The following is a 27947-nucleotide window of genomic DNA, read 5'->3' as shown; positions in this document are numbered from 1 at the left end:
CTTTGTTTTTGCTGCTACAGTAAATTGACTGAAGGTTCATTCTTGTGAGTTCATGGCTCCATTTTTCACCTCACTGGTATATTTATTCCATAATACCATGAATAAACATGCTTTAAAGCATCAACTAAGGCACTGTATATTAACTCTGGGTGAATGAGTTATGAAGCACAAGGAAGTAATTATTGGCATCAAATTGTTATAACCAGTTTTTGAATGTGTGTATCTTACAATTTATACTTATCTATATTTACTTGGAAACATGCACAAGAACACTGAATATAGCAATGTTTATTTTAATAATAAATGGAAGTAATTTAACTGTTTACTGTAAGATAATTAATGCACCTATTTTTATATATTTCTATACTCAAATTTGGAAATAATAAGTAAAATATAATTTAACAAATATACATAAATGTATTTTATCAATATTGATATACCTACAACATATAATGTTCAGTGAGAAAAGCAGAATTATATGTATAATATTTAACAATTGTTCAAATGCACAAAACACATTTTAAAAAATTACATACAATGTAAAAAGATAATGTGTATGTAGAAATTTGATGTATATATAGAAAGATACAGTCACATAAAATTCATGGATACAATTGCGTTTGGGGAAAAACAGTAAAATAACACCAGGGATGTTTACAAAGAGCACTTCTACTGTGCCATAAATATTTTATCCTCCAATAATTGTACACATACAAGCAATCTTTAATTCATACACCACATATATGTACATTTTATCCATTACATACATGCATTATATATGTATACATGTATTCTTCCATTACATATATGCTTTACATATGTATGTATACATACATTAGATATAGGTAATAAATATATGCATGTTGCACATATGCCCATAATATGTATGTATATATATACTATGTTTAACATTATAGAAAATGATATATGTAACAAGTATATATGTATTTTATTATCAAAATTTTGCTTTTAACACTTAATTCAGATAGATATTTACTTGATATTTATTATGTTGCTCTCTATCTGCTTCTATTGTTTTTAATTTTTTTTTTAATTAAAGAAAATGCTCTGATGTCAAGGGCTTTCTATTTTTGTGGTCACAGCTTAGTAACCATTTATTTGAGAAAATTAAGCAAGTAAGATGATTGCAATTATAAACTTATTTTGCAATAATTCATTTATTTTGCAATAGTACACTGTATACATTTAGCAATTTTGTAAGGAAAAGAGCTTACCTTCTAACCATCAGTTTGTACCATAGTTGTTTTAGTATAAAATAGAGGGGAGCTTGCCCCCTATTTTGTGAATTAGGTCAAGTAAAATTTGTCTTATTAAGATCCCAGCATTATAAGATTTTTAAAAAATTTATGTAAAACAAATTTATTCTAATTTAAGCTAATCTCTGAGCATATCCAACTTATGCCACATACTACTTTTAAAAAATGTATATAACTCATAACATTGATGGAATCAGAGAATCAGAGGCATATATAATCCTAAAGCTCAAGTAGGCCACCTGCGTTTTAGTCCTTTCTCTTCCATTCCTGTACAATCGCTGCAATATGGTTTAAATCCTAGAAAATCATTAGATTCCCATGATTCTGAAGCAGCCTGGTCTTCTCTGAGTTGTTACCCTCTCTGACTCTTGGAATATCCTTCGATATATTAAATGTGGCCATCCTATGCTAGGTACAAGAGAAAATAGAAAATATATGAGACAAGGTATTGGGTCCCATATCTCTCACAATTTTGTTTAGCACTAACAATTAGGAAATAATTGTATGCTGAGACATGAGGCAACAGAAGCACAGAGAATGCATATGTATTTTATAAGTACCTGTGGGTCATAGGGCACGGTAAGTCACAAAACACTTTACTTTGCAACTGGAATTTGGCCTGAGTCACAGAGCTCAGGGTTAGTGTAGAGTTGTTCCTCCATCTTTAGTTGTACATATTCTTACCCATTCAATGCTCTTCTCCTCCCAATTCCACCTCCCAACCCCTGTCATTATGTCCCTAAATTTCAGGATGAGAGGCTGATGTTGCAGTGGTTAAATAATGGTCTCCAGAGATGGTCTACTTGTGTTCAAATCATGACTCTTTGACTGAATGACCATGTTCAAATTCCTTAAAATCTTTATGTCTCATTGGAAATAACAATAAACTTTATTTATAATGGTGATAAGAAAATTACACATAGCCAAAAATTACAGTACTAGGTACAATGCCTGGAAAACATTCATTAAGTAAGCTTAGAAGTTATTATTGTTACTGAATGAGATCACAGACTGCTTCTCTGTGATAACAATTCCCTCTTTAACCTTCAGATGTTGTCACGCCTTTTACTAACTATAAATGCCTTTCATATTACTGGAGGCTGATTTTAACAAATCTCATGTAAGATACATATGAGGTTCATAAACTGTAGCCATAAAGTTAGATAGAAATGCTAGCTGACTTCAAAATGGATACAAACTACAGTTTAATGAAATGGATTTTCACCTCTCTCCATCATCTTTATATGAGGCTTTTAAAATACTATTCGAGTATCTAGTTCCCAAGAATATAATATCTGGAATTCAAATAACCTTAAGTACTTCATGCATATTATGAAAAACTCTTAACACTTCAACTTGATTCTTATGACATATTTAATGAAAGAGTCTCAGTTTAGTATCTCAGTGTAAACAACAACAACATCAAGAGCTAAGAATCAGCCTTGAATTTCCCATCAATTATTTATTTGGCAGTATCTTATGAATTATATATAGTTGGCCTCAGCTACTGGAATATGAAAGAAGCTTTATGCTAAGAAAAATCTCTTAAACTTTTACACCAAAAATGTTTGTATAGTATCTTCCCCTCACACCTGGGAAAGCATACATTATTACATCCATATCACAGATGACATAGGTAGGGTAGGTGACCTACACAGACTCCAATGACTGAGTAATACAGAATGAGAAATCTTTTTGCAAACACACAGTGTCTGGCACACAGCAGGAATATAATAAATACTTCTTAATTAAAAATAAAGATCTGACCTAAATGAATAAACATTCTAGTCATCCTATGTACATGGGACCTGAATGTCACTGGAGCAGAGGTCCCAAAACATTGAATGACTTTCCCGGGCTCTCCGAGCTGATTTCATGGCAGAAATAAAGTTAGGGAGAAAGTGTTTGGCCTCACAGTCTCTCATGGTCTTTCCAAAGCTGGCAGCTGAGGACTTGGTGTCTTCATGTAAAAGAATTAAGGTAACATGAAAAATATCTTGTGAAGTTTCATTTGTGTAGAGATTAGATATTAGGAGCACAGTTGTCTTTGCAAGGTATATCTTGTTGTCCCCAGACAAAATGCATTTTTTCTGAGAAAAGTACTAACACACACCAAAAAAATCTACCTCCTAAATCTTCCACCATCTTAAGATCACATGAGAAATACTTTCTTATAAACTTTTCATATTATACAGTATAAATGGTAGTATTTTTTAATATATAAAATAATTTCTTACCTAATATACAAGATAAAATGATAAATATTTCATTATTTTCTCTTGTAACAAAGAACTAACCTATATTCTCTGGAGAGTTTGCTTAATTTTTCATATAACAAGCATGTGTTGTGTTAGAAACTGATGATGCCACAGAAAGGATACCAGCCTTCAAAAAAGTTTGTTAAAAGTGAATATTAAACATATAAACGACAAGATAATTTGAAATGATGGTAAGGACTAAATAAGATATAAAGTTAGAAAATATAATAACAATTTTAGGGAAGAAGCATTCCTGGAAAAGGTGATAGGGGCTGTTTCCATGAAAACAGTTTGTGAGCTGAGACATACATTTTAAGTGGCAGTTTCTATATGGGTATTTGGAAGAAGGGTTCTGCAAGCAGAGGAAGCAGCATTTGTAAAGGCTGTAATATGGAAATGAGTTTGGGATGCTTGAGGGTCTATACACAAAGGATATTGTGATAAACAGGGCATTTTCATTAAGGAACTTGCATTTTACTATCACATTTTAAAACAAGTGGGAAAAGTGGTGTGCTGCAGGGAGCGGAAAGACAGAGCAAAAACAAGACTGGCTGTACATGGTTTACATCATATTTCATTAGGTGACAGCTTGTTTTAGCAAACTTCAAAGTAAACAGTAGCCTGCAGTTGAAAACAAATGACACCTAACAGTATAAATAAAAATGTAAGGCCATCGTGGTGTAAAATCATCCTCTGGGTTTTGCTCATGGAACTGAGTCAAGCCAAACCTGAGTAGAATGAGTAATAGGCTCTGTTAAGTTAGTGGAAGTTAATGGGCATTAGGTAAGGGGTGCGCAATTTGGACCTGAGGGTTTCTCCCATTTTTAGACCATGTAGGGTGAGTTTGTGACCTTGACCTAGCATTTGTAAAATGTCATGATACTGGTGGGGAAGTCTTTTTGCATGCTAATGCATTGTAATTAGTATATAATGAGCAGTGAGGATGACCAGCGGTCACCCTCATTGCCATCTAGGTTTTGGGGGTTTTGGCTGGCTTCTTGACTGTAATCTGTTTTATCAGCAAGGTTTTTATGACCTATATCTTGTGTTGACCTCCTATTTCACCCTTTGACTTTGAATGCCTAACCTGGGAATGCAGCCCAGTAGGTTTAAGCCCAGCCCCTATTCAAGATGCAGTTGCTCTGGTTCAAATGTCCTGACGCTATTACCTAACAAGGCCCAGAGGAAATGAGAGTTTTATCAGAGACAAATATGTTTTTACCATTATGTGGGGAAATCAAGTAGAGATATAGGCTAATCTGAGAAACACAAGAATCTACATTGCTATGGCAACGATTCTAAATACAGAAAGTTGATGCAGAAAGAAAGATGGCAAGTTTCATCAACAGAGTAAACAAACAACCTATAGAATAGGTGGAAATATTTGCAAAGTATGCATCTGACAAAGGTCTAATATCCAGCATATATAAGGAATTTAAATTTATAAGAGAAAAACAACCTCATTAAAAAATAGGCAAAGGACATGAACAGACACTTTTCAAAAGAAGACACACATGTGGCCAACAAGCATATGAAAAAAGCTCAATATCACTAATTATTAGAGAAACGCAAATCAAAATCACAGTGAAATACCATCTCACACCAGTCAGAATGGCTGTTATTAAAAAGTTAAAAAATAACAGATGGTTGTGAGGTTGCAGAGAAAAGGGAAGACTTATGTAGTTAGTGGGAGTATAAATTAGTTCAGCCATTGTGGAAAGCAGTATGGCGATTCCTCAAAGAGCTAAAAGCAGAACTATCATTTGGCCCAGCCATCCCGTTACTGGGTATACACCAAGAGGAATATACATTTTTCTTCCATAAAGACACATGCATGTGAGTGATCATTGCAGCACTATTCACAATAACAAAGACATAGAATCAACCTAAATGCCCTTCAATGACAGATTGGATAAATAATATGTGATACATATACACCATGGAATAATATCCAGCCATAAAAAAGAATGAGATCATGTCTTTTGCAGGAAGGTGGATTGAGCTGGAGGCTATTATCCTTAGAAAACAAATGCAGGTACAGAAAACTAAATACCCACCATTCCCACAAGGGAGCTAAATGATGAGAACTTAGGAAGACAAAGAAGGAAACAACAGATGCTGGGGTCTACTTGAGGGTGGAGGATGGGAGAAGGGAGAAGAGTAGAGAGGAGTAGAAAGGATAACTGCTGGGTACTGGGCTGAAGACCTGGGAGATGAAATAATCTGTACAACAACCCCTCATGACACAAATTTACCTATTTAACGAACCTTCATACGTGCCCCCAAACCTAAAATAAAAGTTAAATAAAGATGGTAACTTTCAAAAAAGGGTATTTTCTACATCAGAGTAACCTAGAGTATATTTCCTTTCCTGCAAACTATCATGGTGGAAATCATGTCAGTTCAAGAGAAAGTAATAAGACATATCTTTGTATTTCAGTGTTCAAAATATATCATGAAATGCATTAGCTCCTAGAAACAGACTGTGGATATAAAAGTATGTCATAATGAAATTTATAAATTAGGCAATTACATTTGAAAAGTGATAAGTATTTTTGTGGGGAGTATAGGCTAGGAGGAAAGGGAGAATGCAAGCAGTTAATTGATGAGCATAGCTAAATGTAAATATGTTAATGCCTCGTTTTTTGTAGGAGTCACAGATGAAAGCAATGAAAGAGACTGTGCAGCTCTGCTTGACATCCGTTTTCCGTGATCAGCGTCCTCCCCCTTTGAGTTTAATCACGTCAAATCCAACTCAGATGTTACTCCCACCCAGGAATATTGCCTCTAAGCTTCCAGACGCAGCGGCCAAAAGCAAGGTACCTACCTTTTATTTGTGCTTTGTAAAGTAACAGCAAGTAATGTGTTGTCTTTAAAGCCCAGTGTATATAATCACCAGAGTGGATTCAAGTATGACAACAAATCCGTTGAAAGATTAGGAGGAAAATGGAAGGTAGTAACCCAGCTTGTAAAATCTCCATGGTCACTAGGAGAATGTTGGAAGGGAGCTTTTCCTTCGTAGAGAACCTAGCTGATTCTTAGGCAGAATCATGTAATTGTTTAACACAAAACAAAAACTAATAATGTTGGACTAAGTTAAAAGAGAATATCTTGTATTACATTGCAATAAACATCACAGGTTTGATATGGGGAATATTTTCTTCTGGGGCATAAGTATCTTCAGAAAGGTATATCATTTTTTTTTCCTTAAGTCCACAACTCTCAACATTGGCTGCACATTAGAATCTTAGTGTAAATGTTTTTAAAAGTGTGCTTAGGTGTATTTACATTAAAAAAGCCTTACTCCTGGCTTTTTTTCTCCCAGACCTATTAAATTAGATTTTTTTTTTTTTTTGAGTTAGACTCCAGTTATCAGTAATTTTTCAAAGTCCCAGGGGATTTTAAGGTGCATTCAAGTTTAAGGACAACTCATTTGAGCAAATCTTCCTCCAAATTCCCTCCACCAACCTACTTTAGACAAAACAAAGAACATTTAATGGTGCTTTTGTTTCAATCTCCAAAAACTTCAATGTGTAGGCCCTGCATACATTGAAATAAATCCTGAGAGCCAGAAATAATCTTTGGAGAAAGGAGTTTCGTTTTGGGCAGTATGTTGGAAAGATCTAGTTCTCTGATCACTTGTCTGGGCATCACTTGTTATTAAAATGAGTGCTGTGGATACCAGCCTGATTTCTAAATGCAAATCTCAAGGGTTGAGTGCAGAAAAACTTAAGAACAGCTAATGCAAATACCTAATAATGTGTTACGTCTGGCTTTCTTCCTGCTTATTTCTGAGATTTCCTATTTTTGAATTAAAGTGGGTAGATTAGGGAAATGCTATTTTCAGGATGGAGAGTCAGAAATAAGTAGAACGAAGTAAATCTTCTGATGTACTGTTTTTATGTGTAACTAGTCAACTTGTGAACTACAAAGATTTAGTCTGTATGAGATCCTTATGTAATATTAACGATTCTCTTTTAAAAATTACTCAAAACAATGTATTTAACTATATTATATTATTGTCTGTGTTTTTATATGTAAATTTTATATATATATAAAATTGTGAATTTTAAAAGCCAGAGGTCCACGAAGGGAGGAGTACAAAATTGCAAGTGTTTACTAGAAAAAGGTTAAAAATAATTAATATATTAGTACCCCTACCATTTAAATTTATTGTTTTTATTATGGTGCATACCTGTTACATTCACTGTTAGAACCATAGCTTAAGTTTCTGCTGAGAGTCTTCAACGAAGTCCATCAGATACGCTTTCATCATTACCCTTTGTAAAATCGAGATCCTGGTTTCTCTCTAAGTTGAGTGAATTATTTCTTACCCTCCCAGTTAGAATTATTTTTTCTTTCCTCAGTGCTTGCTTTGACAGCTGAGTGTTTACTACTCTTGGCCCTTGCTCATCCCTTGAATGTTATGTCTGCATATGTCTTCCTTCTTCAGAGAGATGACTGTGCTTAGCCCGTTGATCTGTTTAATGTTATTTAGTATCCAGAATGATGTTTCTAGAAAATTCATTTGAAATACTTGTGGTATGCCTTTCTTCTTCTTATAAATTTTCTTTTAAATTTGAAATGACACTTGTTGTATGCCCTTCTTCTTATAAATTTTCTTATAAATTCTTATAAATTTTACTTATTTGAAATTTAGAAAATTATATATTATTGTTTGTTTAGTGTTTTGTATTCAACTACATTGTTTTTCTTCTATGTACCAGTACTCTGCTGGTAACTAAGACAGCAAATTTCAAGTGACACAGCCCCCAACTTTTGGAGATTGCAGCCTAATTTTCTGTAAGAGACAACAAGAAAACTGCAGGATTTGTTCTTAGTAGTAGATCAGGTCATCTTCTGTTTGTTTCGCTGTTTGTTTTCTAGATACCTGGATACAAATACACAGGAGATGATGTATCTTTTATGTCTTTGTTATGATATTATATATTTGTTATGTAGAAAATAATATTCTTTCAAATATATATAAAAGCCAAGGTAGAAACCAGGGGATCCGATCTGCATTTTGCATAAAACGACAATTCCCCAACTAAAGTAGAAACAAATAAACCATTTGACAATCTTCTGACCTATGTAGGAGAGGATGGTGACCTACTTTATGTCACCAACACTGAAAATAGGATTCGAAATGTTATTGAGTCATAAAATTGTCACGACCTAGGGGCTAAATGGGAAGCATGAAGGGAGGAAATCAAGAATAAAAGTCTTTGCATTCATTCACTATGATGTAAAGGGCAAGAGGAGGTTTTAAAAGGGAAGCCAAACTGGTTTGTTTTTAACCTGTTGTGTTTTGGGTTTCCGTCATAAAACCAAGTGTCCATATCCAGTAGATGATTATGTATTTAAATCTGGAACTGAGGGAAGACATCTGAATAAGGATATTAGATTAGATATCATCACAATGAATAGGGTTAAATATTGCAAATAAATAAAATTACCTGAAGAGACGGTATGGAGTGAAAAGAGATGAGGTCTGCAAAGACACTAGACATGAGAAGTAACATGAGTATGGTTTTGTGTGTAAGCTAACAGATGGGATGCTTATGACAAAAGTGCATTTATTCTCATTATTTTGCTGAGATACTCTCTAATGTATATTTAAGCTGAGAGCCATGACTTTTCTATGCCTATTTTGCTATTGCAAAAAATAGAGTGTGCATGTCATTGTGTATATTCAGAATGATAAATACTCCAGTGGTCTGTTGGAGCTGGTTCATATGTGCTTGCAAAAGTTGACTGTTAAATTTACAGAATTTGTACTATTCAACTGTTAAATACAGGCATTATTAAATATTATATTATATATACTTACAATTACATAAATTCTACCAACGGCAATGTGGTAAATACCAAAGCTACTACATAGTGCTATAATCTATGCTGTTCAGGGTATTGTATATTTTGGATCTGTATAGTGGAAATACTATATAATAGTATACTACTGCATATCTCTGCAATTTGTGTTCATGACATCATGTTAGCAGATTGAAATTGGTAATATTTATACTGTAGAAATTGACTAACACTATAAATCAGGGTCCTCCTAACCCACAGAGCTAGTGAAAGCATGCCTGTGTGTGTGTGTGTAACATTTAAGATAGGATTACTTGGCATTATAGATAATATATAAAAAAATGTGACTAACATTTTTTCTACTGCTATGTGGTAGAGCTAGATGCATAGTAGTGCTCAGAAAAGGCAAATTAATAAACAAAAAGGCTTGTGTAATTAATAGCATTCTGAAAAAACTCATTTTGTATATCTGTTGCAATATTATATTCATTTTTTATAAAATATATGCTTTATAGAATTTGGAAAAAATAAATATAAGAGGAAGAACAGAAAACATATCACCAAGAATCCTACCACTTTAAGTTTAAAAAATATGAATTAATACACAGTAATGTGTTTGGTGTTTATATTTGCATAATAGAACGTTTAAGAGGTAGGATTCATTAGTCAGACTAAGTAAAAATCTCTTTTCTGCTATTTTTTAATTTTAATACCTTGATCAAATTACTTAACTTTTCTGAGACTCATCTTTCATGTCTATTAAATGGAGATAATTACAGCACCAACCTTAGAAAGTTGTTGAGGAGATCAAATATGAAAATTCACATAAAACATTAGCATATGTTGTGGTGCCTGACACACATAAAGCAGTCAATAAATATGTGAAACAAGTATTAGGATCTCTTAAAGCCAGGATAACATGAAAACACTTGAAGAAAATTTTTAGTAGGTTGTAACTTTAACTTTGAATAAAGCTACACTATTTACACTGTATTATTTTTCAAGCGTTAGAATACATTAATTCAAATAAGTGTAACTTCAGTTTTTTAGCATAAAAGTATAGTAGAATCCTTGCAATCCATTTAGTGTCAGGGATCATAATAGTACATGTCATAAAGAAAGGAGAATGTTTAAAGACACCAGAAATGAAAAGCAATTCAGATAAGCAATGCAGATAAACAGCAATGAAACTGTGCTATGAAAACCCATATGTCATGCCATCCCAGGCTATTACTGTTTCTTTTTCTTTTCAACTCACTGCCTTAGTTGCAGTTTATATTGTTGAAGGTCACAACTGTGGTGTTGTGGGCAGGAGGCCCTGGAATGAATGTGGCTCTCTTTAGGAACTTAAAGACATGCAAGTGAAAATTGCATTTTTCTTAGTGCCCGGAAGTTTAGACAGATCAAGGTACATTTTTCTTTTCCTCTTTTTTGCTAAAAATCTGTTACAAAGTAGTTTTTTAAGAAACCTCAAAACAGTGCACCTGGAATCATCGTAAGCCGAGGTCTGAGCCTAGGCTGCATCTTCAAATTATTATGGGCTTCAAAAACGCTCACACCTGGATGTCAATACTCCCGATTCTGATACAATTTAGCAGGAGTTTAGGCTAGTTTTGGATAGTATTCAAAAATCTCAGATGATTCTAATTTACAGCCAAGGTTGAACATGAGTAAGATCCTTATTTTAGAAATGAGAAAGGACTCTAAGAAGTAAGCTTGCCCTATCTACTTCTCTGCTTCTAGAAGAATTTCTCAAATAATACAGAGGTGATCAATTTTAAACAGTTCTGTTTTTCCACCTGCTCTCCGTCAATAGCTAACCACTTAGTTATCTCCAGCATCCCCTGAACTATCCTCCATGTGAAAGGATGCATGAGGGAGGTGAGATCTCACAGTATGTGTTAAACCCAATATTTCCTCTTCAACCTCCTTTTAATATTCAAAGCGTATAATACCATTCGGGGAGAAAGAACATGAACAGCATTAGAGGTAACTTTTTTTTTCAATGGGAAACAAGAGAGTCTATGTCTAGATATCCCTAATCAAACTCTATTCCCTAGGTTTCTGCAAAGGAAGTTGTAGTTCAGAGATAAAATCATGTTTCCTCACAGCTTTCTGAAGGCCTCACAGCCAATGTTCTTGTTACTTTATTATAAGACATGTTACTGAATGATAGAAGAATCTATGGATGTAAAATACCCATGACTATATGCAAAGAGTAATTTAATTAACTATATAAAATATGACTATGTAATGTGGTCCTTTATGAAATAGTGTTAAAGAGGACACGATTGTGCATTTTATTATCATAAGATTCTCTTAACAGCCTTGATAAGCATCAGTATGACCTTAAACTGGAATATGTTTTTTCTGAATCATACATTTAATAACTATAAATTAAGTAATTTGAGTATACAAAGCATTGCTTAGAGATTTATGTGCTATATTTCTTTTAGTTATTTTAACTATCTGTAAGGATAATATCTTTTTTAAATTCAAGAAGCTGGATATCGGAGTTTTAGAAGCTTATCTTCTAGGCTTTTTGTATTGTGTTGTGTCCTCCACGAAGACACAAAATAGAATTAGATTTGCGAGAGGTTTATTTGGAAAAATGCCTGTGAGAGAAAATAGGGAGGCAGCCATAGGAGGCTGTAAGAGCCATCAGGCCCCAGTGCAGATCTGATCATTCTGGAGCAGTGAGGGAAGAAAGAGGGTCTAGATACAAAAAGGCTTAGATTCCTGCGCAGTTAAAAAAAAAAAAAGAAAAGAAAAGAAAAACAACTTTGGCAAATGTCAATGGGAAGTCATTGAATAAAAGCCACCCATCAGAAGAGTCCCCATATTTTATGGGAATGGGCTACCTTACTAGCCCTGTTGCATCGCATGATGGGGAAGTCACAGTTTAGCAAATGGGGCTTTCAGTCAATTATGCTCACCGCAGTGGGAAATCTGAGAGGTTCCATGTTGGTGGACTGTATTTTTCTCATTATGCTGGAATAAATCTCACATTCCTAAAGACTGTCAGTTTCTTGCTAAACTATGGCTTCTACATCTCAGGGAAATATAATGTCTTTAAAATTTAGGATATCTTCATTATTTATTTTGTTTAATAGGTAAAGAAGCTAATGTTATGGGAGACTCACAGAATAGCAAAACTCTGACACTCGTGATATCAATTCAAAGGTGTAGCATTAACTGCAGACAGTACAGCTTGCTTCCTATGTGGAGACAGAACAGACAAATATGGACTCTGTGAAGGCCATCCTGATGCTGACATTTTTTTCCTATATCTTTCAGTCAGGAACAAAGCAAAATGAGTTATATGAACAACTGGGATACGGTGAAACTGAGCTTGTCAGATTTCTAGATGTCCAGCATTTGGGTTATATTCAAAGAGAATATGCTTGCCCATTTGTTCAAGTCACTAAGCTAAACAATGTAAGGTTAAGATATTTGACTTATGTCATCCAACTAATAGAAAACAAGATTTAAACTAAGGTCTGGTAGTTCTAAAATCAGGTTTTGTTTTTCTATGCTAGTATTGCTAATTATATGTGATATATATACAACTATCTCTGGTGATACTCAACCTAGTTGCTCTGATGTTTTCAAAATGTAAAGAGTTTGGTCCTCTTGAAAATGCAGGCTTTCAGTTCTTTATAAAAAGGAAGAATAATTGTTAGACTTTATAATTGTGTTCTTCTTTTCTCCATTCCTCCCTCAGTTTCACTTTTCTTCCCTTTCTTCAATATTTATCAGGTCTCACCTTGTATAAGACACACGGAAAAAAAAGGGAAGAAAATGTTACAAATCATATGTAATCAATCATACACATATATAAAATCCTTTCAATAATTTTATCTATGTACATATATGAAAAAATATATTACTTATATTTTAATAAAATTCTGAGATATTTTCTATGTTATTAAAAATACATTTAATTTAATGTATTTTTTCAAATGTGAGACATATGAATGACTGCAAAGAATTCTGCTGAATATTCATATTTTTATGTGAACATAGACTTCTCTTCCTGTAGTTTTTATCTCACATAACTATCTTTTGCCCTGGGGTGCATGTACTTTGACATCTTTATATCAGTAAAAAATTATAGTAGATAATGAGGCAGACAGAGAGAAAGTGTGACAGTCTTAATTAAAATTGCTTAGAAATATATTGTAACAGTCTCTGTGTATTAGTCTGTTCTCATGCTGCTAATAAAGACATACTTGAGACTTGGTAATTTATAAAGAAAAGAGGTTTAATTGACTCACAGTTTCACGTGGCTGGGGAGGCCTCACATTCCTGGTGGAAGATGAAGGAAAAGCAATGGGATGTCTTACACAGCAGCAGGCAAGAGAGCATGTGTGGGGGAAATTCCTTTTATGAAACCATCAGATCTCCTGAGACTTACTATCATGAGAACAGCACACGAAAGACCTGCCCCCATGATTCAGTTACTTCCCACCAGGTCCCTCTCATGACACATGGGAATTATGGGAGCTACAATTCAAGATGAGATTTGGGACACCACCAAACCATATCATTCCACCCCTGACTCCTCCCAAATCTCATGTCCTCACATTTCAAAACAAATCATGCCTTCCCAGCAGTCCCCCAAAGTCTTAACTCATTTCAGCATTAGCTCCAAAGTCCACAGTCCAAAGTCTCACCTGAGACAAAGCAAGTCCCTTCTGCCTATAAGCCTGTAAAATTGAAAGCATGTTAGATACTTTCTAGATACAAAAGGGGTACAGGCATTTGGAAAATACACCTATTCCAAATGGGAAAAATTGGCCAAAATGAATGGGATACAGGCCCCACGCAAGTCCAAAATTCACCAGGGTGGTCAAATCTTAAAGCTCCAAAATGATCTCCTTTGAATCTATGTCTCAAGTTCAGGTCACACTGATGCAAGAGGTGGGCTCCCATGGCCTTGGGCAACTCTGCCCCTGTGGATTTGCAGGGTATAGCCACCCTCCTGGCTGCTTTAACAGGCTGGCATTGAGTATCTGTGACTTTTCCATGGGCATAGTGGAAGCTGCCGGTGGATCTACTATTCTGGGGTCTGGAGGATGGTGGCACTCTTCTCACAGCTCTTCTAGGCTGTGGGGACTCTGTGTGGGGGATCCTGTGAGGCCTCTGAGCCCAAGCTAAGCCATCATATCCCCTGTGACCTGCATGTATACATCCAGATAGCCTGAAGCAACTGAAGACCCACAAAGAAGTGAAAATAGCCTTATCTGATGACATTCCACCATTGTGATTTGTTTCTGCACCACCCTAACTGATCAATGTACTTTGTAATCTCCCCCACCCTTAAGAAGTTTCTTTGTAATCTCCCCTATCCTTAAGAAGATTCTTTGTAATTCTCCCCACCCTTGAGAATGTACTTTGTGAGATCCACCCCCTGCCTGCAAAACATTGCTCCTAACTCCACCGCCTATCCTCAAACCTATAAGAACTAATGATAATCCCACCACCCTTTGCTGATTCTCTTTTCGGACTCAGCCGGCCTGCACCCAGGTGAAATAAACAACCTTGTTGCTCACACAAAGCCTGTTTGGTGGTCTCTTCACAGGGACGTGCATGACAGATCCAACTCACATTTTCCTTCCACACCGCGCTGGCAGAAGTTCTCCATGAGGGCCCACCCCTGCAACAAACTTCTGCCTGGACATTGAGGCATTTCCAAATACCCCCTGAAATCTAGTTGGAGGTTCTCAAAACTCAATTCTTGACTTCTGTTTACCCACAGGCCTAACACCACATGGAAGCCACCAAAGTTTGGGGCTTCACCATCTGAGGCAATGACCTGAGCTGTATGTTGGCCCCTTTTAGCCACAGCTGGAGCTAAAACAGCTGGGAGGCAGGGCACCATGTTCAGAGGCTGCATAGAGCAGGAGGCACTGGGCCTGGCCCACAGAACCATTTTTCCCTCCTAGACCTCCAGGCCAGTGATGGGAGGGGCTGCCATGAAAGTTTCTGACATGCCCAGGAGACATTTTCCTTATTGTCTTGGTGATCAACATTTGATCCTTTGTTATTTATGCAAATTTCTGCAGCTGGCTTGAGTTTCTCCCCAGAAAATGGGATTTTCTTCTCTATTGCATTGTTAGGCTGCAAATTTTTCAAACTTTTATGCTCTGTCATCTCTTGAATGCTTTGCTGCTTGGAAATTTTTTCCACCAGATACCCCAAATCACCTCTCTCAAGTTCAAATTTCCACAGCAATCTAGGGCAGGGGCAAAATGCCACCAGTCTCTTTGCATAGCAAGAGTGACCTTTACTCCACTTCCCAACAAGTTTCTCATCCCCATCTGAGACTACCTCAGCCTGTATTTTATTGTCCACATCACTATCAGCATTTTGGTCAAAGCCACTTAACAAGTCATAGTAGTTTTATAAATATACAAACTAAATTGATTCATTATTTTTCTATCAGTTCCTAATCACTGGGCACCTAAATTGCAATTGTCATCTGTCTCCATTTAATCCTACTTTTAGGTGGGATCATTTAAAATATTGCCACATATTCTCTGATATTCATCCATCAATATATGGGGTCTATGTCCCCTTTCTTACAATCTGGGCAAGTTTGTAATTATCTGACAATGCTAGTGAAATTATAGATTGTTCATCTCCCCTAAACCTAAATGAATGCACTCAAATTTTGCTACCATTTTCGAGGTAGTTCAGGTTGCTTATATCTAGCATGACTCAAAAGACTATTGCATGGATTATCCTGAAGTTTTCCAACTGTTTAAACATGCACACACATACAAACATGTATTTTACAATTTATATATACATATACCTTTACAATTTTTCTATAGGTTTTATGAATTTTATATGTAAAATTTAAATTTAACTACTCCATTTTGTTTTTCAGCAAAGGTTAATTTGAGTCAAGAACAAATCTTTAGATTTTGAACATAATCTTGTCTTACTGATGGGCAAAATATATGACTAACCATTGGTAATATATGGTTCAAATATTTACTATTTGTATATATTGCAAAATGATGAATTGAAAGGTAAATGCAAAGATGAAGACTGGAAAACCATTTATATGGGATTTCTTGGTTAATCCCAAGGAAAAATTACAAAACTTCCATTAAAACAGCAACTGGTGAGAACATAGAAGCTGAAAGACAGTAAATAGAGTTGGCACATATTTGGTGATCTTATTAGACAACCTGAGAGTTCAAGATTTTAAAAGACTCCTTCAAGTTAGAAATATAAAGAATCTAAATAAAAGTCAAGAATATATATTTTTCAAATCCTTGCATAACTCTAGCCTTTTTATTCTATGTATATTTTTAACCGCCACCCAACCATCACTCATAATACTGGTGAACTTCTACTCCCCTTTCATGGGTTCATCTCAAATGTCAACTCTTTTTGACTGCTTTCTTGAGTTTCTATTGTGTTTAAGCATTTATTTTTATTTATTTTTCCTTTTTAAATTTTTTATTTCCATAAGTTATTGGGGAATAGGTGGTGTTTGGTTACATGAGTAAGTTCTTTAGCAGTGATTTGTGAGATTTTGGTGCACCCATCAACTGAGCAGTATACACTGCACCCTATTTGTAGTCTTTTATCCTTTACCCCCTTCCTACCTTTCCTCCTGAGTCCCCAAAGTCCTTTGTGTCATTCATATGCCTTTGCATCCTCATAGTTTAACTCCCACTTAGGAGTGAGAACATACGATATTTGGTTTTCCATTCCTGAGTTGCTTCACTTAGAATCAGTCTCCGTTCTCATCCAGGTTGCTGCGAATGCCATTCCTTTCTATGGCTGAGTAGTATTCCATGATATATTCATATATGTGTGTGTGTGTGTAGATATATATGTGTGTATATATATATACACACATATATATGTATTCAATCATATATCTACATACATCTCTCACAGTTTCTTTATCCACTTGTTGAGTGATGGGAATTTGGGTTAGTTCCAGAGTTTGCAATTGCAAATTGTTCTTCTATAAATATGCGTGTGTAACTGTCTTTTTCATTTAATGACTTTTTTCCTCCGTGTAGGTAGCCAGTAATGGAATTGCTGGATCAAATGATAGTTATACTTTTAGTTCTTTAAGGAATCTCCACACTGTTTTCCATAGTGGTTGTACGAGTTTACATTCCCGCCAGCAGTGTAGTAGTGTTCCCTGTTCACTGCAACCACACCAACATCTATTATTTTTTGATTTTTTGATTATGGCCATTCTTGCAGAAGTAAGGTGGTGTTGCATTGTGGTTTTGATTTGCATTTCCCTGATCATTAGTGATGTTGATCATTTTTTCATATTTATTGGCCATTTGTATATCTTCTTTTGAGAATTGTCTATTTATGTTCTTAGCCCACTTTTTGATGGGATTCTTTGTTTTTTCCTTGCTCATTTGTTTGAGTTCAATGTAGATTCTGGATATTAGTCCTTTGTCAGATTCATAGATTGTGAAGATTATCTCCCACTTTGTGAGTTGTCTGTTTACTCTGCTGACTGTTCCTTTTGTGGTGCAAAAGCTCTTATCTATTGTGGTTAAGCATTTTTATTGTATTTATATGGCATTTGTGAAAAACTTAACCTTGAGACTCTGCCCTAAATCCCTGGCTAGCCTGTGAGCTCCTCATAAATACATACATTGGCAAGTTTCCATTGCATCACCAATACTCCAAAAACAGGCTGTAAGAAAATCACACTTAGTGATTTGTAACTTAAATTGAACTACTAGAATTGGTGAACTTGTCCAGTAAACAGTAGGCAAACATTTATTGTACTCTGTTTTGGAAAATATAATTGTGTGTGTATGTGTCTGTGTTTATGTGTGGTGGGGGCTGGGTGTGCCATTTTACCATGATTTTCTTAGGATTGCAAATATGATAAAATACAATTAGGTGGTATTGGCTGCTTGCTGTTTTAATGGAATTAGATTAATTGAATTACCTGAAGCATAAGCTCCATGAAAATAGGCAACTACGTTTCTTTTGCTCACTAATATCTACCAAACTTTCAAAACAATGTGATATACAGAAACTGTTCAATTGATATTTACTGAATGAATAAATGAATTATTTAAAAGGACATGTCAGAGTTACTTCCAGGAGGCATTGCTCACAATACCTAAAAATTTTCCGATTGAAATACAAATATTTATTTATTTTCCCTGTCATCTACATTTATAATTTATTTTGATGTATAAGATTGCTTCCAAAACATTGTGACATACAAGTTGTACTATCTATTTGATGACTTCCCTATTGAATTTCTTGTATATCTGTGTTATTACATTTTATGTGAAGTAAAGCATGAATTTAAGCATATTTAATTTAAGTATACATAATGCCAGTTCACAATTCTGGAGCTTCTTGCTCCTTTATCCAGAAATCTTTTCACTATTTGAATTTGAAAATTACCTGAAGTGAAAAGATTCAAAATATACAATTACTTTTTAAGTTTCAAAGAAAATTCTCTGCTTCACAATATTTTATTTATGTTTACAACAAATTGAATTCAATATTCTATTGATATATAAATTATCTGAATTTTCAGGGAAATTGGACTCTTGCTAAAAATTAGAAACATGGTAAATTGTAAAGTTAGAATTTGGTATTACCATTATCTGTCTGGAAAACTACAGTTCTTGTCTCTATGCCTCACTACATTGACTCATCTGGCCTGAAAACTTAGGTGATATATAATGGGAGAAAATCAATCCCAGTAAATCTGTTTTACTTTGTTTTCTATTATAAGGAAATTAACAACTATTACATAAAAAAAGAGAAGGTTAAAATGTCATAATGTAAAAGCAGTCAATACCAAAACCCTATCAATGTCACTATTTGGGTTATTTACATCTTTCCTCTAGGTATTCTGCCTCTTGGGAAATATATTAGAGAAATCATAGTTATTGCCAGTCTTGTTTTGTCTTTTAGTAAAACATACTCTCATTTGCTTCTGTATCTCCCAGTTATTATTAGGTAGATAAAACTGTATGGTTAATCATATACACAGTTAGAAATACTATATATTCTTAATGAATTCACCCTTTACCATTATGTGATGACTTTTTGTGCCTTTTAATGTTTATTGTCCTGATATCTATTTTGCCTAATTTTACAATAGCCACACCAGTTTTTACATCAATAATACTACATCCTTTTCAAATTATTATATGTTATTTTTAAGCTGTGTCTTTGTGCAAATATTTTCTTCCATTCTGGGGGTTGTATTTTCACTTTATTGAAGATTTCATTTGCAGCACAGAAGACACAAGTTTTTTAAATTTGATGAAGTTCAATATATTTTTCCGCTTCTTTTTTTGCAGCGGTTGGGGGGAATAGAGTCTCGCTCTGTTGCCCAGGCTGGAGTGCAGTGGCGCGATCTTGGCTCACTGCAGCCTCTGCCTCCTGGGTTCAAGCGATTCTCCTGCCTCAGTCTCCTGAGTAGCTGGAATTACAGGCACGTGCCAACACGCCCGGCTAATTTTTGTATTTTTAGTAGAGACGGGGTTTCACCATGTTAGCCAGGTTGGTCTCGAACTGCTGACCTCGTAATCTGCCTGCCTCAGCCTCCCAAAGTGCTGGGATTACAGGCTTGGGCCACTGCATCTGGTCCTTTTTTTTTTTTTTTTTTTTTTGGCATTTGTGATATTGCTATGTTTAATAAGACTTTGCCTGGTGTGAGGTCATAGATTATCACCTATGTTTTCTATTCAGAGACTTAATTTTAACTCTTACATTTAGGCATATGATTTAATTTGAGTTCACTTCTATATGTTGTATTTGGTACTGATCAAACTTCATTTGTCTGCATGTGGCATCTTGTTGTTTAAACACCATTTGTTGAAAAGACTTGTTTTATTTCACTGAATTGGCACAATGCCCTGTCTAAATACAGTTGATCATGATGCAAGGGACTGGATTCTCAATTCACTTCTATTAATCTATATGCCTATCTATCTGATAGTGTTTGCAGTGACTATGGTAGATTTGTAGTGTATTTTAAAATAAGGAAGTGGATTCCTCCAGCTTAGTTCATTCTATTTAAAATTTGCTTTGGCTATTCTTGGTCATTGCATTTTTCAAATAAGTTTGAGAATTACCTTCTCAATTTCTAGAAAAACAAATAAAGCTCAAATTTTAAAGGGATGACATTGAATCTTTAGATAACTTAGGGACTATTATTGTCTTAACAATATTAAATCTTTGAATATTCTGTTGTTTTCAAGGTAGTAATTTAATCTTTGAAATGTCCTTGCTAGTGTATAAAATACAATTCTTACCACATTTTTAATAAATTGAATATATTGCTTTTCATTTCATCTACACTGTCATTGTCAGTCCTGTATGTAATATTCTATTTTCTAGGAGTCATTCTAGGATTTCCCAATAAGCACCTTTGACTTAGCACAATCTACTTTGAAATTATATTATACTGTTATACATTACACAAATGAGAGTACCATAAAACATTTTATTTTCATTTTTCATTGTCATACATTTCAATTGTATAACTGGTATAACCACAAAAGACATTGATACAGGTTTTGCTTTCAAAAACGAATTACAGGCTGGATGTGGTGGCTCATACCTGTAATCGCAGCACTTTCAGAGGCCGAGGCAGGTGAGCCTCGTCCTTGAGCTCAAGAGTATGAGACCAGCCTGGGCAACATGGCTCAGTCCCATCTCTACACAAAATACAGAAATTAGCTGGGCATGGTGGTACACGCCTGTAGTCCCAGCTACTCGGGAGGCTGAGGGAGAAGGCTGGCTTCAGCAAAGGAGGCAGAGATTGCAGTGAGCACAGATTGCACCACTACACTCCAGACTGGGTGACAGAGAAAGACCTTGTCCCAAAAAATTAAAAATAAAAAGCTAATAACATATATTTATGTATATGAAATTGAGAAAAAAATGCTCTTTTAAAGGGACTCATATTTATCATTTCCGGACTCATCTTTCTTCAGTATAAATTTAACTTTGCACATTACCTCATTTTTTTCTACTTGAAATTGTTTCATCTTGCTTTTTAAAGTTTTTTTTTCTGAATTTAGTGAGCTAGGTTGACAGATTTTTAAACTTAGTATATTAAAAATGTCACCTCATTGCCTTCTAGCTGGCATAGCTCAGATAATAAATTATGTGATTATCTTTTCCTTTTTGCCTTATATTTAATATGTATTTTATCTCTGAATGCTTTAAATTTTGTTTTCTTTTTTCAATGGTTATCAGCACGCTCTAAATTCAATTCATAATTGAAAGGTCAATGGTTTGGTTTTCACTTGCTTTTTAGTTGTTTCCAGAATTTTCTAGAAAGTCAATTCCAACTCTGATAAGGGAGAAAAAAAGTCATTCTAAATTTAGTGTTAGTGCTACACGACCAATTTTTTTTTTCTACATTACTTATTATTTAAAAATCCAGTAAATTTTTTGTATAATTCATTTTTATTTTTAATGTTATATTCTTCTATCTATAGGTTCTAATTATTTTTTATATATTTTATTTTCTCTTTGTTATTGGTTTCCTCTGCATGTTGATTATAAAAATATTATCTATTATAATATATTTAATTACAAATTGTATATCTGAGTTATTTTCAGGTCATTTTTTATTGAGTGACTTTTCTCCTGGTTATCAATCATATTTTTCTTCTTCTTGACATGTTTCATGTTTTTTGACTGGTCATTATTTCATTTAAACCTGGATTTCATTGTTTTCTATTAAATAAATAATACGTTTCTCTCTCTCTCCCTGTTCATATTTCCTCTATCTTTCTCTCTTTCTCTCCAATTAACTACTTGTAAAACAGATTCAACTCTCAAGGCATGTTTTTAAATTTTCTAGAATGGATCTAATGTAGCCTTCACTTCATGAATAATTCTTACATTCTATTAAATTAGGAACCTTCTGGGGTTTCCACAAAATGCCACATATTAAAACTAGGATTTTCCATTGTAATTGTCTTCCCACCCTGTGCAACTTCTAAAAATTCGCACCTTACAATTATTCAGATATTATTTTTCTAGTCTTGTGGAGTTCCACGTATTTCTACACAACATGATATTCAGGAAAAACTTAGTGAAATAAAAATCAGATTTTTAGAAATCTTTCTGCTTAATCCTCTACTTTCCAGAAATATTTCACAAGCGTTAGTAGTTCACCTTTTTTGAAATCCTGTCTACCAATACCCAACTTAATAGGATTTCTGGGCTCCCTTTCAGGTATTCAAACCTGGACTTTCAGCCGAGGAATTGCCTCCAGGCATAAAATCTTGATGATAATAAGACTCACCTTTCATTTTTTTTTGTTTTTGTTTTCCTTCTCTTAGGGATCACAGTACTGTCATGCATGTAGTCGATAACTAAAAACAGTTACTTCATAAATTTTATGTGATTTTTAAAACTATTTTTTGTGTGAAATTTGCTATCTGTTAGAAGTCATCACCACCATTTTCCTTCAGGTTATTACTAGTTCAACACATGACTTTAATCTCTTAACTGCCTCATCATATGTAATGATCTAATGCAACACATGGTCATTGAGCCCTTATCACATTTCATTCAATTATGTTCAAAATTTCAGTGTTACATTTCATTTAATGATGTTCAAAATTTGAATGTCTCATGCCTAAGAATTTTCACTTTATATAGCCTCCAACTCTACTTCTAATTACATTTAGTTCTTTATTGACCTTCAATTATACTTCTAAAAACCAGGATAAATGTTAACTTCCAGATGTGTAGTAAACCATGGGCAGATACAGGTATTGCAATGAGAGAAGGGAAAAAGAAGGGAAAGAAGAAAAGGAAAAAGAAGAAGGAGGAGGAAGAGGAGGACGGAGGAGGAGCAGGAAGAGGGGAGGAGGAGGAAGGAGAAAGAAGGAGGAGGAGGGGAGGAGGAGGAAGAAGGAGAAAGAAGGAGGAGGAGGAGGAAGGAGGAGAAGGAGAAAGAGGAGGAGGAAAAGGAGAAGGAGAAGAAGAAGAGAGAAAGAGGAGAAGAAGAGGAGGAGGAAGAGAAGATGAGGAGGAGTGGTAACACTCCTTTTAGTAGAGTTCTACCTTGTTGACCAGGATGGTCTCAATCCCTTGACCTCATAATCTGCCCATAATCTGCCCTCCCAAAGTGCTGAGATTACAGGTGTGAGCCTCTCTGCCCAAAATAGTGGCTACATTTTAAGTGACACATGCAATGTTATATATATTTCTAAGCACTTCTCACAAAGAAATTGTTTTAAACTCACAACCTTGTTAATTAAGTCTTATTGTGTCCGGAATTGGTTCCTTCTGGTGGGTTCTTGGTCTCGCTGACTTTAAGAATGAAGCTGTGGACCCTCATGTTGAGTGTTACAGCTCATAAAGGTAGTGTGGACCCAAAGAGTGAGCAGCAGCAAGATTTATTGTGAAGGGCAAAAGAACAAAGCTTCCACAGTGTGGAAGGGGACCTGAGCAGGTTGCTGCTGCTGGCTCGAGTGGCCAGCATTTATTCCCTTATTTGGCCCCTCCCACATCCTGCTGATTGATCCATTTTACAGAGCACTGTCCATTCATTTTACAGAGCGCTGATTGGTCCATTCATTTTACAGAGTGCTGATTGGTCCGTTTGTACTGAGAGTTGATTGGTGCAGTTACAAACCTTTAGCTAGACACAGAGTGTTGATTGGTGCATTTACAATCCTTTAGCTAGACAGAAAAGTTCTCCAAATCCCCACCTGACCCAGAAGCCCAAGCCAGCTTCACCTCTCAATCCTCCCTCTAAACAGGATACCCCAACTGCTGTTGGGAATTTAGCTGATGACCACTCTAGCTACTTCCTGCTGGATAGGGGCGAAGAAGGGGCCCTGCAGTTGTAGTGTCCTCCAGAGGGGAACTCTTTAGGCCAGTGAAAGGGTCAGAGGGTTGGTCCAGGTTTCCTCAGTAGTAGTTGTTAGTTGAGCTCATTTGGGGTTCCATTTGTAAGAACACCTGTAGCTTGATGGCCTCAATTCTAGAGGAAACAAATTTGACAAGCAGGTTAAAAATACAGGGCCGAAAGGCAAGTAACAGCAAGATAGCTGCCATGGTACTTAGAAAGGGGAGAAGCCATGTTGCCCAACTCCAGAGGTTGGTATAAGAGTTTGAAAGGTGTTGCCTGATTTCAGAAGCCTTTTCCTGTAAACGCCGGGCGGCATCTCTTACTATCCCTGACTGGTTAGTGTAAAAGCAATACTCTTCCCCTAAGAAGGTGCGAAGTCCTCCTTTCTCAGCAGTGAGGATGTCTAGGCCTCAGCAGTTTTGGAGAGTCACTGCTACTAAAGAGTCTATTTGGGATTGTAGTTACTATCCTTACTGAATAGATTTTGTTATTTCTTGCAAACAGTCTGAGAAATCCTTTGAGAGTGTGTGGTAGTAGAATAATGAAGTAGATAAACTGGCTATTCTGGTTCCTGTAGCAGTGGCCATTTCTAACCCTATAAATAGGGGTATTAGTTGTATGACCCTGTGCTGATGGAATTGAGCTTTGAGGGGCACTGGTAGGGTCTGATTTCCGTAAGATTAGAAGTTAGGATAATATATGTTTGCACTGTTAACTTTTAGCAAGCTCTACTTTTGTTGAAAACCTTGTAAGTTTGAGATTTCAATTGTTCTTTGCTATTAATAAGACCTCATTCAGTCCATATGAACTGAGAATTGGTATAGATGGCTCCTTCCTGATTCTGTAAATACTGTAAGGCTTGGCTGAGTGCAAACACCTCACACATTGGAGCAGACCAATTATTAGGCAATTTTCCTAACTCTGCTTTTACCAGAGTTTCCTTATCATTTACTGAATACCCATTGTGTCTTTTTTCCTTAATCGCCCAGGAGGAACTATCTAGTCCTGTCCTGAAGGGAGTTTCTCCTAGATTTGTCAGACCTTTGTATGGTAATTAATTAAGATTTAGATCCCCTGTTAGGAAACCTGCTGGGTTAAGGATTTTTGATAGGAAAGCTATGGGTTGTCAGTGGCCTCAGTGTTTTCAGGCTATGCCCTTGTTTACACTGACAACAAGGTGGTATTGGAGTGTTATAGGGTTACAGAGAAGACCTTCAATTATCAATTATAGGTTTTAAATTTACCCTGGCTTTTAAAGGAATAGGATACACTGTTTTTTCTTTACTACTTATATCTCTCTTTCTCTCTCTTTGACTTCTTCTTTGTTTGTCTGTCTCTTTCTCTCTTTCCTTCTTTGACTTTCTGTCAGTCTCTTGCTCTGTCTCTCTTTGACTTTGTCTCTCTGTCTCTTCCTCTCTGTGTCCTTCTCTTTGACTTCTTATCTTTCTCTGTTTCTTCCTCTCTCTCTCTTTCTCTGACTTCCTGTCTCTTTCTCTCTTTCCTTTCTGCTGCCTCTGCCAGCTGCTTATACTGCTGTTCTCCCTTCTCCTTTTCCTTTTTGATGGCTTTGGCAGTGTACACCTCCTTGGGTTTTTGCACTGAGTGCAATAACTCCATGATTTCCCTGTGGTATTTAATAGGAGTTCCCCCAGAGGTTAGGAACTCCCTTTCTTTCCATATTGCAGCATGGGCATGAAGGATTAGATAAGCATACTTTCTATCTGTATACACATTTATTCTTTTCCCCTTTCCCAGTTCTAAGTCTCTGGTAAGTGCCACTAGTTCTGCTAACTGGGTTCTGGTCCCTTGGGGAAGAGGCTTATTTCAAGTATGGTTATATCACTAACTATGGCATAACCTGCCCTTCATATCCCATTCTCCACAAATGAACTTCCATCGATATATAGGTGAAGGTCAGGATTAGCTAAGGGGACTTCCAAGAGATCATCTCGGGCAGCATAAGTCTGGACTATAATTTGTTGGCAGTCATGCTCAATTGGTTCCCCATCCTCTGGGAGAAAAGTGGCAGGGTTGAGGGACATGCATGTACATATTTGAAGCACCTGTCCCTCAAGAATAGCACCTGGTATCTAAGTAGGCAGTTGTCTCATATCCATAAACTTCCTTTGGCATCTAGTATGCCATTTACATCATGAGTAGTCCAGACAGTGAGATCCTTTCCTTGTATTATTTTGGTAGCCTCTGACACTAAGACGGCCACCACCACAACTACCTGTAAACAGTGAGGCCAGCCTTTTGCTACTACATCAGTTTCCTTACTTAGGTATGCCACTGGTTGTGGGGTTGTCCCACGAGTATGAGTAAGGACTCCAAGAGCTTTCCCTGCTCTCTCTGTGATGTATAAAGAGAAGTTTTGTCCTGTGAGAAGGCTTAAAGCTGGAGCTTATACTAGGGCCTTCTTTAAGATTTTGAAGGCTATTTCTGACCCTGGTTCCCATTCTACTAGATGAGTATTTGCCCTCTGGGTCTCCTTGATTAGAGTATACAGGGGCCTGGCTATCTTGCTGTATACAGGGATACATAGTCAGCAAAAGCCAGTGATTCCAAGAAACCCCTGCAAATGTTTTAATGTCTTAGGGTGAGGATAAGCCAGTATAGGCTGTATTCATTCCTCGCTGAGGGCCCTGGTTCCTCTGGCTAAAATTAGGCCTAGATATTTGACCTGCTGTAGGCAAAGCTGGGCCTTCGACCTAGACACCTTGTACCCTTGATTAGCTAGAAAGTTCAAGAGATCTAGAGTAGCCTGCTGCCATGAGGCTTCCGAACTGGTAGCCAAAAGTAAATCATCCACATACTGAAGGACCAGAGTGCCTGGAGTTGAGAAGAGGCCTAGATCTTGGTCCAATGCCTGACCAAACAGATGAGGGCTATCCCTAAACCCTTGGGGCAAGACGGTCCACGTAAGTTGGGATGTGTGGTCTGTGGGATCCTCAAAGGCAAAGAGAAACTGGGAGTCAGAGTGCAGGAGAATACAGAAGAAGGCATCCTTGAGGTCCAGAACCATGACCCATTCTGCTTCCTCTGGTATTTGAGAGAGCAGGGTGTAGGGGTTGGCTATAACTAGATATAGAGGAATTACTGCCTCACTGATGAGTCTAACATCTTGCACTAATCTCCACTGATCATTTGGTTTTTGTACTCCTAGAATTGGGGTGTTGCAGGGACTGTTGCATTTCCTTACTAAGCCTTGAGCTTTTAAACATTTAACAATATCCTGTAATCCTTTATGAGCTTCAGGCTTTAAGGGATATTGCCTATGATAAGGAAAAGTGGTGGGATCTTTTAGCCTGATTTTGACTGAGCGGGCATTTTTTGCCCTTCCAAATAGTCTTTCCAATGCCCAGACTTCAGGGTTGACTCCTTCCTCAAGTAGGGGACAACAAATGGTAACTTGTGCCCCATATTCATGTAGATAATAACTCCAGCTTTGGCTAATATATCCCTCCCTAATAAAGGTGTGGGACTTCCAGGCATAACAAGAAAGGCATGTGAAAAGAGCAAAGTCTCCCAATTACAACTGAGGAGGTAGGAGAAATACCTGTTTACAGGCTGTCCCAGGATTCCTCGGATGGTAACGGACCTTCAAGACAGTTGTCCAGGACAGGAGATTAGTACTGAGAAGGCCATACCAGTGTCCAGGAGGAAGTGAATTTCCTGGCCCTCAATGGCTAAACATACCTGAGACTCAGTGAGGGTGATGACATGAGCTGGCACTTG

General features: G+C 36.2%; 1 protein-coding gene across 4 annotated transcripts in view; it reads left to right on the top strand.

Annotated features, from left to right (window-relative positions):
* LUZP2 (leucine zipper protein 2) overlaps positions 1-27947 on the top strand; it is a 585694-nt gene that overhangs the window by 481100 nt on the left and 76647 nt on the right. For all 4 annotated transcript variants that reach the window (XM_055282114.2, XM_055282112.2, XM_055282111.2 and 1 more), the window contains one exon: positions 6187-6354. In XM_055282114.2, the coding sequence (XP_055138089.2) occupies positions 6187-6354 (168 nt within the window). The remainder of the gene's footprint in view (positions 1-6186; positions 6355-27947) is intronic.

The sequence above is a fragment of the Symphalangus syndactylus genome, chromosome 6 (genome assembly GCF_028878055.3).
Source record: "Symphalangus syndactylus isolate Jambi chromosome 6, NHGRI_mSymSyn1-v2.1_pri, whole genome shotgun sequence".
NCBI classification, from domain to species: Eukaryota; Metazoa; Chordata; class Mammalia; order Primates; family Hylobatidae; genus Symphalangus; species Symphalangus syndactylus.
Note: the sequence above shows the minus strand (reverse complement) of the source record. Positions and strands in the feature narration are given on the sequence as shown.